Source organism: Equus asinus, chromosome 8 (genome assembly GCF_041296235.1).
Source record: "Equus asinus isolate D_3611 breed Donkey chromosome 8, EquAss-T2T_v2, whole genome shotgun sequence".
NCBI classification, from domain to species: Eukaryota; Metazoa; Chordata; class Mammalia; order Perissodactyla; family Equidae; genus Equus; species Equus asinus.
In genome coordinates this window covers 50318102-50336526 of record NC_091797.1, presented here as the reverse complement: position 1 = coordinate 50336526, position 18425 = coordinate 50318102, and the positions used below count along the sequence as shown (strand labels likewise).

The following is an 18425-nucleotide window of genomic DNA, read 5'->3' as shown; positions in this document are numbered from 1 at the left end:
CTCAAAAACATGCCTAAGAGAAGGCGGAGTGTTTCTCGAATTTACTTGCTCTTGCCACACACAAGAAAAAAGGGAAAAAGCAAATAAACATTTTGCCGCATAAGGGATGTTCCAGAAAACAGGGTAAACTGAGAATCCTTTAAAAAGTAAATTTAGGCAAAAAGCCCATGTATGAAAAAACAAAACAAAACCAAGAAGCTGTGCTAAAAATTACACTCACTTTTTTCTGAGATCAAATAGTACATCTCTGGCAATCCCAGAAATTACGCTGATTTTAGCTATTGGTTTAAAACCACTACCAAGAGGATTTTCAGGTACAAAGAGGGTGACCGACTCACCCTAGTTTGTCGGGGACTTTAGCAATTTGGGCACTGGAAGTCTCAGGTTTGGGGCAACCTCTCAGTTCTGGGCCAACCAGGATTCTCGGCCACCCCGGAAAGACTCCATCCTTGGTGTTACCCAGTTCTCTACAGAATGACCAAATCACCAAGTATGAACTAGGAATACACAGGGTCAAAATGAAATTCAAGCAGTTCTCAAGCGTTAGGGAAAAACAAGGTAGCTAGCCGAGATTATCAATCTGCTCAACCTGTCAACACCTAAAGAAGTTTCAACAGTCAGAAAGCGTTTGCCAGAACAGTAAAAATCTGCAGAAGATACTTTTACTAATGGCACCTGGCGCCTCTTAAACCCATATTGCCATCTTCCGCCTGGCTGAAAGTACCATCCTCCTTTCCTGGAACCCAGCTTTAACAGTGGAAATCACACGTTCTGGCCATTTTCAGGAAGGGCCTGAGAGAAGAAAACGTTCAGTTTTATACAAACAGAAGATTCTTCCTTCTCCCAGCTTTTTATAGTCAGGCTAATCTCCTTAGATGATTTTCCAAGCAAAAGAAAAAAACCAGCATTAAAAAATTGTTAACCAGCCAATGCTGTTTTTACTCTTTATATTACTTCGTGAGCTTCTCAGAGATTAAACCAAAGAAAAAGGATGCCATGTCTTCTTAACAGATTTGGAAATGAAGGGCAGAGAGTATCATAAATTAACTTAAATTTAAAACATTGTAAAGGTTAATAGAAAAACCCACTGTTCTCAAAGCAAATAATTCTGCAAATTTAGACGAGGGATTCAGCAAGGAAATGGTAAATAATAGCTGGGAGGGTAAAAGGTTGTGATTAAAGAGGCCGGAGATAGCAGGATCTGCCAGCACTTGTCTAAACTTTGGAGTGTGGATATAGGATAAAGGAAGAGCTCTGAATGTCAGGGTCACTTTTAGAACTGAAAGGAGGGTGCTTTTTCTCACCATCGTGAACTTGGAATGCCAAGGCTATGATCTTCTGAGTGACAATCATCAGAGGCCTAAAAGGAAGATAGAAAATAGTCAAGATTAATGAAAGTGCCACTGAAAGAAAGTTTTACTCTATTTCTCTGCATGGTAGCTTTTCATCTTGAAGATTATTAAATAAAATACAAAAACAGTGAATTCAAAACAAACAATTTTTATTTCCCTTTCAAATCACTTTAAATAAGTAAATATAACAACATTGCACAAGATCACACTAGAATGTCCCTCTTGCGCTGTTGCTCAAAGAGCAAGTTCCAGGACCAGCATCATCAGCATCGCCTGGAGCCTGTTGGAAATGCAGAATCTTACCCTCCATTCCAAACCCAGAAAATGAGAATCGGCATTTTAAAAAGATCTCTAGGGAATCTGAATGCATATCAAAGGGTAAGAAGCACTGGTTTTGGAGATACCTAATCCAGTGTCCGGGGTCCACCTGGATAGATGTATATACTTCTTGATCCTAAGATGCTCTAATAAGCTTTGTCCTATTAAAGGCAATTCTTCCATGCACACATAGTAAAGTGTAAAAATCTGTAAAATGCAGCTGCCTGTAAATAAACCATTTAGTGACCAAAACATAACACCAATCTTAATTTGAAAAAAAAAGCCATCAAATAAAAACTTGCCTAAGAAGTAGCACCCATGTACAACAAGGGTGCCAAGATAATTCAGTGGGGGCAAGAAGAGACTTTTTGACAAATGGTTATGGTACAACTAGATATCCACATGAAAAGAAACACAAAAAGTAATTCAAAATGGATCAAAGACCTAATATAAAAGCTAAAACTATAAAACTCTTAGAAGAAAACACAGGCATAAATCTTCATGACCTTAGACTTGGCAGTGGTTTCTTAGATGTAACACCAAAAGCACAAGTAACAGAAGGAAAAAATAGATTAAATGGATATCATTAAAACTTAAAACTTTTGGGGCCGGCCCCGTGGCCAAGTGGTTAAGTTGGCACGCTCCACTTTGGTGGCCCAGGGTTTTACCAGTTCGGATCCTGGGCATGGACATGGCACTGCTCATCAAGCCATGCTGAGGTGTCATCCCACATGCCACAACTAGAAGGACTCACAACTAAAAATATGCAACTTTGTACCAGGGGTCTTTGGGGAGAAAAAAGGAAAAATAAAATCTTTAAAAAAAAAAAACAAAACTTTTGTGCTTCAAAGGACACACATCATCAAGAAAGTGAAAAGATACTTCACAGAATGCGTGAAAATATATGCAAATCATATGTCTGATAAGGGACTTGTATTAGAATATATAAAGAACTCTTACAACTCAATAATAAAGACAACCCAATTTAAAAATGGGCAAAAGATCTGAATGGACATTTCTCTAAAAAAGATATACAAATGACAAATAAGCACATGAAAAGACGCTCAACAGTAATCAGCCATCAGAGAAATGCAAATCAAAACCACAATGAGATCCCACTTCACAAGAACTAAGATGGCTAGGATCAAAAAGACAAAGAATAGTAAGTGTTGGCCAGGAGGTGGACATACATACATTGCTGGTGGGAATATTAAGTGGTGAAGCCACTTTAGAAATAGTCTGCCGTTTCTCAACAGTTTAAACACAGAGTTACCATATGACAAAGCAATTCCACTCCTAGGTATATACCCATGAGAAATAAAAATATGTCTACACAAAAACTGGTACATACATGTTCACTGCAACAGTATTCATAATAACCCATAAGAAAACAACCCAAACATCCATCAACTGATGAATGGATAAATAAAATGTAGTGTGTCCATACAAGAGAATACTATTCAGCAATAAAAAGAATGAAGTACAATACATGCTATAACACAGATGGAGCTTTTAAAAACGTTATGCTAAGAAGCAAGACACAAAAGGCCACATATTGTATGATTCAATTTATATGAAATGTCTAAAATAGGCAAATCTATAGAGAAATGAAGTAGATTGCTGGCTGCCTAAGGCTTGGGGAATTGGGAGGAAATGAGAAGCGATGGCTAATGCACACTGGTTTCTTTTGGGGATGATGAAAATATCGTGAAATTAATTGTGGTGGTGGTTGTCCTCTGTAATTCCCCTCTGTGAATACGCTAAAAGCCAATGAATTGTATACTTTAAATGGATGACTTGTATGGCAAGTGAATTATATCTCAATAAAGCTGCAATAAAAAACATGGTACCTGTTTTCCAATCATCTACCCTAGTTTAGTACCTTTAATAGCCCTATTCCTGCCTAACAAGAAAATAAAATCCCATTGCTCTAACTACCATACTTTCTTTCAAACCTTCTTAGCCTAGACTGATCTCTGATTCTTGTGGCTTCTTACTGAATTTCCTGTCTCTGATCCCTATCGACTGATGGCTCATTTACACAGACAGCTAAGGTTTAGATCAGTGACCTATGGCAGCATCCCTGGGATGACCATGGGATTCCATACAGTCTCTGTGCCCTGAGCTCAGGCCAGGCCCAGGTGTGTGGGAGGATGGGATCAGACACAAATCATCTTTAGGCCAAGTCTGATGTGTGTCAACTGCACTCAGCCACTTCTCTGAGTCCATTTTCCTCTTTAATTCCTCTCATTCTAATTCCTATTTTCCACCTCTTTAAAATAATAAGCATGTGGGGTCAGTGGTTAAGTTCTCACATTCCACCTCAGCCATCCGGGGTTCATGGGTTTGGACCCCGGGCATGGACGTATATACCACTCATCAAGCCATGCTGTGGCAGCGTCCTACATACAAAATAGAGGAAGACTGGCACAGATGTTAGCTCAGCAATAATCTTCCTCCAGCAAAAAGAGGAAGATTGGTAACAGATGTTAGCTCAGGGCCAATCTTCCTCACCAAAAAAAAAAAAAAAAAAGCACATGTGATATTTTAAACTATCAATATCAACTAATAAGATCAGCCATCTTTTAAAAAGTACCAACAAATGCCCTTTGAAATCTTAACACCTGTGCCCAACTTTATATTTTACTTGCAAAAGCCCAATGGCTAACATTTGAAACAAGATTCCTAATGTTGTGTGTGAGGCTAAGAGAAGGGGAAAGGAGTCTGACTGCAGAAGGGAAGGGCAACTATGCTCTGCCAGGACTGGTGAGAAGTGGGGATGACAAACAAGGGAACCACCTTGGCAGTCATTCTAGGGCAACAAGACATGCTCATAGCTAACAATGATTTTGACTATGCTCTTTTATAGTGAAAAAAGTAACTGCTCTTTCAGAACACGGAGGTTTGGATCTTAGTGATGAGGGCTACATCAAAGCCAAACTGGTCTTAGAGAATAACATAACTTTGCAGCTCCCCTTCTTGATATTCAATAAGACCTCTGACATAGAACGTATGACAGATGCTGAGGGCTGTTCTACTTGAAAGGACTCATTCTAATCATCACGTTCAACATAGTTTCCAAATAGGACTTTCAAAGCACAATAGTTATCTTTCCAAAGGCTTTTGTCCTTTTTTTCCCTGCAAGATTGAAAGTCCTAGGAATAAGGAATAGGACCTAAACTTCCAGCCTTCCTTACACAAATCCCAGTAAAAAAATTTTTAAAATCTGAGGCACACTCTGGTGACTATGCAATTTGAAGCCCAAGTAAGTTCCTACATTCAATTTAATTCAGAACTTCATTTTTAAAGGGCCTAACAAATTGATATATATATCAGTAAAGAAAATGTGCCATGGAATTAGCCTACCTTTCTGTCTCTATAGAAATACAGCATTTGTCTTCCTTCATCGGGGTTAGATTTAATGTATTCCCTAATTAGGCACATGCTTTCAGCAAAGCATTTGGTAGTCAAATATTCACATATGCGGTGGCCATGAAAATGAGCCTTTCAGATCGGCTGCTGTGGAAGCAAAACTGACTGGCTCCAGCTGCACCCTCTGATTCCACTGCCACCTTGTTCATGCTGAGCCCACGTCCCCTTGAGGCTGCTCCTAGCCAATGATGAGCACAGCAGGGTGGGTACCCAGGCAGGCCCCTCCACTCAAGGCACAATGCTCCTCTGGCCCAGGAATTTTAGCTCAAGGACTTCTCATTGAATCTGCCAAAACTTTCTTAGACTTGCACTGCAGTCCAAGACCTCTCTTCCTTCCTTCCCTCTCTCTTTGCTCAGGGATCAGATGTGCATTTCAATCCGATGGCCCTCCCAGCCTCATCCAGTTGCCTCCCCGGTTTCCCTCACAGGCATTTCACCCAACAAATCTCTTACACTTCTGTTCCCATCTTGGTTTCTGCTCCTCAGAGAACCCAGACTAAGGCAATACATAATATTAAATTTCTAGATCAACGTCAATAAATAATTATTCAATATGAAATCTGCACCATTGGGTCTATGTAAAAACCATATTGTTGTCACTCTTTAGAAAAAAATGTTCCCTTTTCTTGGGAATAAAAATAAGAAGCTATGGATCAAATATTGTTATACATCATCCAGTCTATACTTTCAACAATATATTGCTTCTGTTTTAAATATCCGAAGAAGCTTCTAGCAACTTAAATAAGAAACAACTCACACAACTGATCATGAGTTTATAAAACACAGTGTTCCGATAACTTGTGAAAAACTAGATCTAAAATCCACAAATAGAACCTGTTCACTAAAAGGAAATAGAGTTAAAAAATTTCTAACTTTTCTATGGGTGTAAGGAAGTGCGCCGTATGTTCTTACTCAGAGGAATTCCTCTCTGAACACTTTTCCAGTTAAACTTATGGGTAGATCAGATGCCAAGTTTAGATTGCACAAGTTCCTTAGATTTGAGAGTCAAATCCCTAGAGTTACTGCCTTAAGATAAAACTCAAAGACCATCCATGCTGCATTTCAATCAAAACATAACTTAATCTAAGACATGTTTGCTGTTTTGTGATTGGAACTCACGCTTTCTTTTTGCAAAAATGCAAAACCCAGCGTACACAAGCACATACTCCAAGCACAAGAAGGACACAAAAAGGCTCCCTGGTGCAGCCAAAGAACATCCTCAAGACAACGAGGCCTTAGAACTTGAGCTGTACTCAGATTTTCCAGCCCCTGAGAAGTGTGCCCTGTCCTTGGATTTGCACACACTCGTCAGTCATAGGCCCTGCCCTTGAATCCATGGGAACCTTCTGACCAATATGAAATCAAGGTGTGCATCCAGCCTGGTTGAGGTAGAGCCACTCCTCTATCATCCTATGAATTTTTTTCATGATTGGGAAAAAAAAGCCAAAGAAAACCATTTTTTTCCTCCCTGAATCTACGATTATTAATCTAATTGGGATAAAGAAATATAAGAAGAAACAAATACGGGAAAATAGGCAGATGGAGATGTATTTAGAGTAAAAAGAAAGAACAATGCCAGTCCCCACTCCCCTCTACACACACACACACACACACACACACACTCAATGCCTTCTGATACAGACTCTGGGCAATTTACCAGCAGTGGTGCCCATTCATCCATTTCCACTTCTCATATCAATTCCCAACAAAAAATAACCTATCTCTAAAACATTAAAAAGAAACTCAGTTTTGAGCAATATTCCAATAAAGCCTACCAATTTTACCTTAATCTTTGGACCTAAGGTGGTTAAGTTCTCTGTCCTGGTAAAGCTAGGATGGAAGAATGCGATGACGCAGTCATCAGTTAAAGGTGTCAAAAGAGCCAACCAATCACGCAGCTGGCTGGCCAGCATCAAGCCAGATCTGACATTCAAGGGTCTTACTCTCTTCAACAGGTAATTCTATATCCATAAAGTTCTACTTTAGATTTTTATTACTTCTTTGTTTATAATAAAAATCCACTTGTAATACAGACTAGGAAAGCAATGAGACAGACAAGCAAGAAGTTTGGCAGGGTGGGAGAATACCATCATAACAGACTTCCAATCAGCTGCAACCTAGGCCGGGCCTGCCATGTCACACAACAACCAGGGGCACCAAGATAACAGTGCGAACTGTGCAACCCGTAGCCTGGACCCAGCAGCGGAGGGACAGAGAAGGCTCAGGCAGTACTTCCTCATCTCCCCGTTGCATCTGCCCCTCTGGGACCCCCTGCTCCCTGGATAACTGAAGAGCAGGATGATGATATTACAATGTTAGTGTCATGTTTCCAAACTCCTACCAACTATGCAAGCATGGGGGAAGAAAATAAGGGACTCTAGGAGTCATAGCAAAGAAAAAACACAGTTCCATCAGGCTTCAACTGAAAGCAGTGGGAACTCCTAGACATAATTTAGAGTTCACCAGTATCTTTTCAGAACCATCCAGAGGTCAGTCAGAGTAGAATGGGTTTTTACTCTTTCCATTAATCTTTTCAAAGATTTAATCTCTATACTTTGACACTCAACAACAATCAGTTCCCCATTTTAACAGGAGCCCACCAAATAGACCTGGTATAACTTATACTCATCTCCTCGCAATTAAATTCCAAGGGATTGTGCTAATTACTGAAAAGCTGGCAGCAGCCTGAAGGATAAATATGACATAAGCAATCTTGAAATCTTTTTGCAAATATCTCTTCTTTATTCCACATTATAGAACCCAATGATTTGAATACTGGGCTGGTCAGTGGAGTGATCAGGATGTCATAAACCAACAGAAGGAAATGTTTCCTATGGTACAAAAGGACAAATGATCTCCACCACTCGCAAGGGCTGTGGGCACGTGATATTTCTATTATGCCCCAACATAGTACCATGGAACACAAACGGCTACTGCTCTGCTTGCGTAGGCTGCAGTTCACCGTAATACGAATGCAAATATATTTAAATAACATTTAGAATTTCCCCTTATTATTATAATCATATGACAGAATAAAATAATTATTAAAATCACCAATAAAGACCCCCCCCAACAGAATCACTGTCTTAGCGTTTTGAGTATTTCCTTCCACTCTTTTTTCCTATGCATGCGCACATTCATAAAAATGGAATCTTAATACACATATTTGTTCTGTGGTTTTGATTTTCCATTACATTATAAGCATTTTCCAGTGTCATCAAACACTTCTTGAAGACATCATTTTCAATGGAAGCATATTTCATTTAATTTCATTTAATCATTCACCTCTTTGGGATCATTTAGGATGCTTCCAGTTTTTCACTATTATTGACAACAGTTGAACAAGCTTATGAACAAATCAGGTTTCCTCAAGGTAATTCAATTCCTAGGAATTTATCCTATTCTAGGGTAAGAAGTTTTAAAAAATTCTTGCTTGAAATTTATGGCTAAATTGCCTTCTAGAAGAGTTGTACCAATTTCTACTCCCACTAGCAGTGTATAAAAGTTCTCATTTCATAACGTTAAAAACACATGGGCACCTCAAACTGTAAACATAACGGGAGAGTAATTACCTGCCTGAATCTGGCCTGGCCTGCGAAAAGGAAATAAGGGTGCTTCTTGCTGTTTCTGTCAGAAGAAAACTCGATTTGCATTCTTCTGTGAGCAAAAGAGAATTAGTTCACTGCCACAAACCTAAAAGGAATCAAGTACCAGCTTTATTACAAGCCATTGTTGAGCCTCCCCTAGGGGAACAGTAAATGTTCCAGTATTTTTAATAGCCCACATTCACAGAGAAATCACAGAGGACATTCGCTACTACATGTATTGATATAAACTGTATTAGCTACACTAATAAAAGTGTATCTTGTGTGTTATTCTCACCATTAATACCAATCCAGCTCATGGAAACTTGATTACTTTCAGAATAAATAAAAGTTCAAACCCCAGAATAATCTAAAGTACAAGTTTGTGTGTTCTCCAAAATTAAAAACATATATATGTTGTTTGACACTAACACTAATCTAATCCAATCCCATTCAACGCCTGTCTGTGCTCTTATTCTAAAGGGGTAATACGGGATGCTCTGCGCTTAGATGTGGGCGCATGTCAAAAGAGAAGAGCTACCACATCAGGCTGCTTTAAAACGCCAGGTTCAACTTCAAAACTTTATTCTTCAACAAAATCCTAAATAAGATTTTTAATCTGAAAGAAATAGTAATGTTAAATTCCATTCTGAAGGATAACTGGCAGTTGCTTGCAAGCATAATGAGAACAGACATTGGTAAAGAATCTCTCTAATTGACAATTTGTGATTTAAAACATCTTGTCAATTTCAGGTTGGCAGGTACTTCTCCATTTATGTTTACTGACATTATCCAAGAAGATGGATTTATGTCAGTAAGGCACTGTGCACTTATGATGCTAGGGAAAAAATAGTGCTGCTTAATAATGCTCTATAGTTAAAAAAAAAAAAAAAAACACACACTCCCCAAGAACTGGATAGTATTTCCACTGAGCAATTAAGAGAACTAAATCACATGCCATTTATAGGTAGCAGACATATTTTCTTTGTATCCTTTCCCTATTAACAGCGTCCTTTCTAGTTCAAACATTCTGTGGTTTTGTGTGTAATGTCAGAATTTCTTAATACAAGAAGATCCAAAAACTGCCAGAGAACAACCATCCCTTGAGGAAATGTATTGTGATAACATTGCTGAAAGTAAAGTTGACAGGAACTGATTTTCATCCTACCTTGCTGTCAAAACCCAAATCCACCATATTCCACAAGCACATTGCTGTTTTCTGCAAAGGCCCTTTATTTTTTCCTTTTGTTAACTTCCTACAATTCTGGTTATACTAAAAATGATGTAACAATCATTCAAGACTTTATGGTTTTATGAATAAAATCAACAGCAGAGGAGGTGTGACAAGAGCAGGGAGAAACACGGGCAGTAGAGGCACTCATCCTGCACGATCAGGAGAAGGCAACAGTTGTTAGTTCACCAAACATAAGCAATCATAAAAAATTGCATATTCGTTTCCTAGAGTTATTGTAAGGGATTACCACAAATTGGGTGGCTTAAAACCAGAAACACTGTCTCACAATTTTGGAGGCTAGGAGTCCAAAATCAAGGTGTTGGCGGAATTGCTTCCTTCTAGAGGCTCAGAGGGAGAATCTGTTCCCTGCTTCTTCCTAGCTTCCTGCGGCTGACAGCAATTCTTGGAGTTCCTTGGCTTGTAGTTGCACCACTCTTATCTCTGCCTCCATCTTCACATGGGCTGTTCTCTCCCTGTGTCTCTATGCGCATGTCTGTGTCTCTCATGGCCTTATAAGGACACCAGTCATAATGAATTTAGGGTCCCCCTTAATCTAGTATGTCCTCATCTTAACTAATTGCATCTGCAAAGATCCTATTTCCAAATAAGGGCATATTCTGAGATTCCAGGTGGACATGCATTTGGGGGAACACAAATCAACCCAGTATACAATGATATGCTCACATTTGAACCTTTTATACAAACTTGAAATAGATAACTATGCATTCATTCTGCAGTCTTTGCCCATGTCTGTCTCTTATAACCATGCCCGGAATTTACAGGGTTCTCAATCAGTGTCTAATGAATGAACAAAACTTTTGATGTAGGACTAAAGCCTTTCCTTGGAGTGTGGATCTGCTGAATGATGGCATCTCTCTTACACAAACCCCATCCACTCTCTTCAGAGTTATTTCCTCTACCATGGACTAAGGAGGTAAAAGCAAGTAAAGATGCTTGCAAAACAATCTGAGTACAGAATCCTTAATTTTTATAATCTTCCCGCAAATCCTTTCAGCATTCCCACCCCCATTTAATTCAACAGCTATCACTTTTAACATGCTAAACTTGCTTTGGTGGCTGTCCAAAGGACCCAACCTAAATTTAGGTTCTCCTCAATCTCCTTTCACATTCATATATAATCAGCTTATATATAGGTACAAACCAGAATGAACAAGTTTGGGAATAAACACGTATGTCATAGGATAAGCGTACAAATCAAAGGATGAAAGCAGAAGTGCCCCTGCCTGCCCACTACAAACACTCTGTGCACCATGGTCTCTCTGGCCAGCACCAGCCCTTAAAAGCCAGGTGCAAGGTCCAAAATGCAGTGACTAATTTGATGTGGAGGAAGGGGATGGGGAGGGAGGGGGTGGCAATTAGAGAAAGCTTTGTAAAGCGGTGATCTTTGAGCTGAGTTTTAGAAAATGAAGGAAGAGATTTCCATATAGACAAGGATGGTACAGGGCCTTCTGATCAGGCGAATGAGCAAGGCACAGGCACAGAGACATGAAATAACCTAGCATGCATGGGCACCATAAACTTTTCGGCATTGCTGCCATCTGCAGTGCACAACGGGAGCAGGAGATGGCAGGCGATGAGGCAGGGCCAGCTCCTCATCTGCTTGATATTTTAGAACCTGCTTCTGGTTGCTATAGAGACCAGAGACTGGAGAAGGGGCTGGGTGGAAAGATGGACGGCCAGCTAGGAAAGTTGCAGACATGTGGTGGTCCAGGGTGGTGGCAGTGGGCATGCAGAGCAACGGATGGAGTCCAGTGACAGCCAGGCTGCCGACCTGATAGGACCTGGTGACACAGGGATGTGAGTGGTAACAGAAAGGGAGGTGGCTTTCTGGGACCTTCACAGGCACCTGTCTGACATCTCTGTGCCTGGAATACCCTTCCTGCTGCTCAAATGCACAGTGTCTCTGGCACCTGGCACTGTGCCCAGGATACAGGAGACTCAAAAACTGTTGCAGAAACGAATGGATGAATATACGCTTTGTGGCCTAAAAGGATGATACAACTGAGAAACAGGTAATAATCTACTTTGGGCTGAAGTCAAAGTTTTTGTTCAATATCCCAACCAAATATGGCTGGAGGGGCTGTGTAATTGAGGTTCCTGGAAGCATTGAATAAAGGACTGACAAATACTAGGTGTTTCATACGTTCGTTTATTGAACACCTATTAAGTGCCAGGAACTCTTCTAAGTATGGGGGATGAGGAGCATGGTTCTGGGGTGAAACCAAAGAAATGAAGTTTGTTGATTAAATACTAGGGAGAGTTATGATCAATGTTTAAAAATTACTTTTAATACTATAACTTCCTGGCTGTACTGTTAATTTTGTTGCTCCCATATTGTCCATATTTTGCTAGTAATGCACATCATTAAAAAATAAAAGAAGTCTGTGAACTTGTCTCGGAAAAATTGAAAAACCATGCTCCACAATCTGGGGGGAAAGGAATGCAGAGAGGAGACAACTGAAAGAGAAACAGGTGAAATCCCAGAGGCCTGAGAGCAGGGACTGAGGCACAAAAAGCCAGCTGAGACCAAACCACAGTCATGGAAATTTCAATGCAACAGTCTTTCCTTCCCAAAACTACACGTTGCCTTCCTGAGCCTCTTGACGGTGGGACAGTTTAGTTGCACAACTTGCAAAGTTCACAGAGATGAGCTGTGAATTGTAACCCCTTTACTTCATTCCCTATTCTCCAGTATTTTATCCAATAAAATGCAAGCCATTCTCTCAAAGACAGTTCAGGGTCCCCCTGACCTCAGACTGCCTGCAAAGAACAGAACCAAACTCCTAAGGTCTCGTGGATAAGATACAACGTGTTATGAGGAATCACTCTGCTTTAGCATGCGTTCCTCAGGATTCATAAAAAGTTGTTCCTGAACAGACATCACCAGAGCATAAAATGTTCACTGATCCATCCCCAGTCTTCAACAGGTGACCAATCGGGAGATGGGTGGCCCACCAGGCAAAGGCCTGGTGACAGAAAATTTTTACAACTAGCATGGAGCCCCCTTCTGCGCTGGGCATTACCCTTCTAGTTGCTGGAAGTCTGGGGGTCTGGGGGGAGCAGCCAGGGAGCACTCAAGGGGGTCAGGGTGGCAGCCGCTTATTAGCTAATATGGGAGCTATCAATAACTAGTAAGAGATAAACACCAACACTGTGTTAAGGGTCTTAGAATAGGTGTTGGCAAACTTTTTCTGTAAACAGCAAGATAGTCAATATTTTAGACTTTGTGGGTCATATGGTCATATGTCTGCCACAACTACTCAAACCTACCACTGTAGTACAAAAGCATCCAGAGATAAAACATAAATGAGTAAGTGCCTGGTTGTGTTCTAATATAACTACAAAAACAGGCGTCAGGACAGACAGCCCACGGGCCATAGTTTGCAACTCCTGCCTTACAACACAGCAGAGCTAACAGAGCAATCAAATCTCCAACCTTAACCTCATTAGCACAGTCTTACCAACTGATTTAACAGCCACCCATGATTCCTCTGCACATGCTTGATCTTTACAGACCCCAAGGGACTGAGTTAAAGTCACCAGTCAAACTGCCCTCCCCAAGTCAAGATACTCACCCAGAAAAATCTGTAGTGAGAATTCCATAGTGGAAGATGTAGATTCGGCTGATGTGGCATATCGTAAGGTATCCCATTGCTACAAAAAAGGAATATCTGAAACCAAAAACACAGAGGCTCAGATTATTATGCATAACAATTTAATCTTCTTCCTTCCCCTCACCCCTCAACTTGAAATTAGTCGCAAAGTCCTATCTGGTCTGTCCACATCCCAGTCCCTCCCCTCCCTTCACCTCCCACCACTGCTCTGAACCCTTCATCTTTTCTCACCTGGTCCATCCACTGCAGTGGTTCTCAACTTTGGCAGCACCTTAGAATGACCTGGGGATCTTTACAAACTACAGATGTCTGGTCCCTACCCCCAGACATTCTGGTTTAATGGGTATAGGATGCACCTGGCAGGTGTAATTCCAATGTGCAGCCAGAGCTGAGAACCACTGACCTGCAAGATCTTGTGCTCAGATTCTGATCTTTACAAACCATCACACTTACACGATGATCTTTAGTAAAACACAACTCATCACCATGTGCCGACCACTCCTTTTCTGACACACTTTCTTCTCTTGGCTTCCATTCTTGTTTTCTTCCCACCTCTCTGGGTAATTCTTCTACGGTTCTTGCTCAGATTATCTTCCTCTACCTACTCCCTAGTGTTAGCATTCCCAGTGCTCTGCTCAGAGCCCTCCCCGTCCATGCCTGAGGCTGCAGTTACCACCTGCTCATGGTCCCTCCCTGGCTTCCTTCAGAGTCTGGCTCTGACCACTATAGTATAAACCAGCAATACAAACACATACACACACACACACGCCATTCAGAACATTCATCAATTTGTAATTATAAAGATATGTGGTAATCCAATTAACTACTGTCACCCTTATGAGACTGAAAGCAAGGATGGCCATATGTTTCATTCACCAGAGCCACCTACTGTGTGTTGAATGAACAAACAACCAAATAAATATAACTTGTCTTAAAAGTCTCCAACAGATCCCACACTCTAGGAATTTTGATGTGGGATTCCAGTACACAGCATTCTAGGTACTTCACACCCTCAGCTCTACCTTTCCTTTCTGGACTCATCACCAGCCATGCTCCATGTCCACCTTATGTTCAAACTACACTGGACTGCTCACTTTCCACAATTACATCCTGCATTTTCAGGCCAGCTTTCTTTCTGCACGCTCTTTTCTCTGCCTGCAACTCCCTTCTCCATCCAATCTGGAAACTGCCTAATTATCTCCAAAATCACCTGGCTTGATCTTGCTCTATCCATCCCACCCCCACTCCCAGCACAATTCATTGCTCCATTGCCTGTTTTTCTCTAGTGCTACATGCTAACTTATAGTATTAAAATTATATGTATCTGCTTCCCCAGCTCATTGTGACCTTGAGCATCCCAACCTTTGACCATAGGAGGGGTTCACTTACTATTAGTTGGAAGGAGCTGAAATGAGTATATTAAACACTTTAAATGGTTCAGGAGCTCATCAGAAACAGACATAAATTCAAGGTATAACTTTTAAACATGGGTCATAAAACAGGGAAGATACATATTCTGATATTAAATTATACTGAAATTCACAAATTCACATTAAAATAATTCATGAAGACTAGATCGACCTAAGGAACAGTAACGGAGGGATAATAAAAATTCATTTGGTAGCAAGGGAGAGCCAGATAAGAATGGGAAGGAAACTCTCAACTATAGCAATATTTATATTAATTATATTATATTAATATTAAGGTAATTAATATTAATATATTATATTAATATGGTTTATAGTTCTGTAAACTCTAAAGCGCTATATAACTTTACCTCTCCTTACCATTATTTGCAAACAAAGACTTTACTACACAAAAAAGATTTTTCCCTACCTTGGGTTCATCCTTAACCCTTCCCAAACCAAGAAGATGATGAACAAAGCAAATGACTAAGAAAAAACAACTCCCATAAGAGCTGAAGCAGAAGTAGAATGGACCTAGGCCTTTTTGCCTCCAGCACCGGTTCCGTTACTCCAGTGAGTTCACGCAGCTCAAGGCAGAAGCACAAAGCAAATTCAAAAGAGATTCTTCCAGGGCCCTTTCAAATGCAGGCATGCCTGTGGCTTCCCCTTTCTCTTCCACAGGAAGGAGCTATACCCATACCTTCCCCTGCCCCCCACCCAGAGAGAAAAACAAGGTCAATTCAATTGTTATAATAAGACCCACCTATCAAGGATGGTGCAAGTCCTGCATCCCAGTACAACAGGGCAATGCATTCATGCCCTGGACAAACCTGAAAAACCTAAAGAATCCAGGAGTGCTAAAGGGAGCATGTATTCTGGAGACAGACCAACATGAGTTCAAATCCCAGCATTGGCAAAACTAATCTGTGGTGTAAGAAGTCAGGATAGTGGCTATTTCAGGAAGGAGGAATTTCGTAGAGATTGGGACATGAGCGACAGTAATATTCTACTAATTGACCTGGGTGGTGGTTACATGGGTGTATTTGCTTTGTGAAAATTCATCGAACCGTATATCTATTTACCTCTCTGAGCTTTCATTTCCTCATCTCAGGAAAAAAAAATCTCAGAGTTGTCCTAGAAAGAATATATTTGCAATAATAACATGAAATGTATATTAACACATTTATATATAATATATTCAATGATTATTAAATGATATAGTAAATAAAAGTTTACATGTTAGAAACAATGAAATATGGGGGCCAGCCCCGTGGCTGAGTGGTTAAGTTTGCGCGCTCCGCTTTGGCGGCCCGGTGTTTCGCCGGTTTGGATCCTGGGTGCGAACGTGGCACCACTCATCACACCATGCTTAAGCGGCATCCCACATGCCACAACCAGAGGCGCTCACAACTAGAATCTACAACTACGTACTGGGGGGCTTTGAGGAGAAGAAGAAGAAAAAAAAAAGATTGGCAACAGGTGTTAGCTTAGGTGCCAATCTTAAAAAAAAAAAAACTGAAATCGTAATATATTTAAAAGAGCCTGGCTTAGCACTGGCATAAAGCAGGTACTCCAAAATTGATAAATGCATCACCAAGTTCTCACACAAGGCCTCTGTCCTAGGAGATACTAACTATATTCTGCTCCAGTTGGTTCATATAGGATAAATTCATGCCTCTGACTTCTGCCCAACGTAGTGGCTTGGGAAGGAAACAGAGGTGGTACTCCAAGAACTCTCTAGACAAGTCCTGAATAACAACAATCAGTCCAGAAAAGGGTTAGTTCCACCTGGCAACAAATACTAATCTTGCCCCCCGCTATTCCTGTGGACACAACTCTTATAACTGGCTCAGTAAAGGGAAAAAGAGAACAATTCACAAAGAATCATGAAATCCTGGTCTTGAGGAGAACTTAAGTTCAAACTTCCACAAACCCCATGTTTTATTGGTGGGAAATGTGATGTACAGAGAAACTGCGTAACTTGTCTGAACCCACACGGCTAGAAAGAACCAGATTTCCTGACTCCTGTCTAATGCTTTTTCCCTGCATCAATAGGAAACAACTGCCATCCATCGGGAACTGTGAACCGTCCCCACATCTGCGGTTCTGGCAAACGCACAGGCAAAGACGGAGGGGAAGAACTTGCTCTGGCATCCTTTCTTTGTGGTCTTATGACACAGCCCTCTGCTACCACAATATTATTGCAGTGAAATAGTCATCGCCTGTCTGTAAACTGCTCGGCTCTGCCAAAGCTGGAGAATTCCATTCCTGGCCAGAGACGAACACAGCAAACCTGGGCTGGTATGGGACAAGTATGCATGCAAGTTCTTGACCCTCTGAAAATCAGACTATACCCCATGAGCATCACCAGTGTGGGTAGAGCTGTCAAATTATGATTTGTGAGGTAGTTGGAAATGTGCTTGCTATAGAGATGCAACAACATTTTTATTCATCACTTAATTGTTTCCAAAATCGAGTTTAGGAAAAGCCACGCATTTTCGCTCCCCACTAAAAAGGGCATTTTGTCATAATATGAAGCATTTCCCAAATCCATTCTTGCCAATTTAGAAATATGGATTTCCTATTTCCCTTCTGAAGGAATGACGCTATCCCCTTCAAGGAGGGCACTTAGAAGAGAGATGATCAGAACTAAATTTTCACAGCTCACTTGGATACGAAGTTGAATGACTACTAAAATGTAAAAGCATGCAAAAATATTTTCCCTTGAAAACCAGAAATTTACTTTAAGTCATTACAAGATTATACACTGAAAAGTTAAATTTCAATGCTTTTAAGAAGGAAAACTATGGTGCCAATAGTCTTATTATTAATCAAAGAGCTTTCTGAAGCTGAAATAAGGCATCTGCTTTTTCAGAGAAGCTATCAGAAAAGAAGTAGAAAAACGGTAAATGTCTTTTCAAAGATATTTGATTATTCATTCCATCAATATTTATGGAGCCATTACTTGTGCCAGGTATTGTTCTAGGCTCTGAGGATGCAACAGTGAACAAAAGAGAAAAGGCTTTGTTTTCACCAGGCTTACACTCCAGTGTTACTGAAAGGCAGAATTAATACTGAGGTTTCAGCAAGACCATGGGAAACAGAGACAACGCAAAACAAACATCCCAGGTATCTTAACTGACCATCCAAGCATGTAGCCTTCAAAGTAGAATTAAATTACTTCTGTACTTTGAAATCAAAATATCATAGTAAGAAATTTATTGTACATATTTAAAGTATACAGTTTTTTATGTTAGAAATTAATTTATTTAACTAATCTAAAAGAATTCCATTGAGATAATATTTGAGACGGTCTTTGAAGAATGGGAGGTATTTTGACAGGTGGGAACGGGAATTGGAGTTATATTTTAGATGGAGGATATAGCTTGAACAGAAAGCCATTGACGGGAGGGTATGGTATGTATTTGAGAAATATAAGTATTTCCAAGTGATTAGAACAAATG

The 18425-nt window shown here is 40.4% G+C and overlaps 1 protein-coding gene across 1 annotated transcript in view; it reads right to left on the bottom strand.

The window, feature by feature from the left end:
- Positions 1-18425, bottom strand: part of MBOAT1 (membrane bound O-acyltransferase domain containing 1) — a 95962-nt gene that overhangs the window by 23770 nt on the left and 53767 nt on the right. The window contains exons 4-5 of the mRNA XM_014867357.3: positions 13517-13612; positions 1305-1360 (exon numbers count right to left, since the gene is read on the bottom strand). Coding sequence (XP_014722843.2) covers positions 1305-1360; positions 13517-13612 — 152 coding nt within the window. The remainder of the gene's footprint in view (positions 1-1304; positions 1361-13516; positions 13613-18425) is intronic.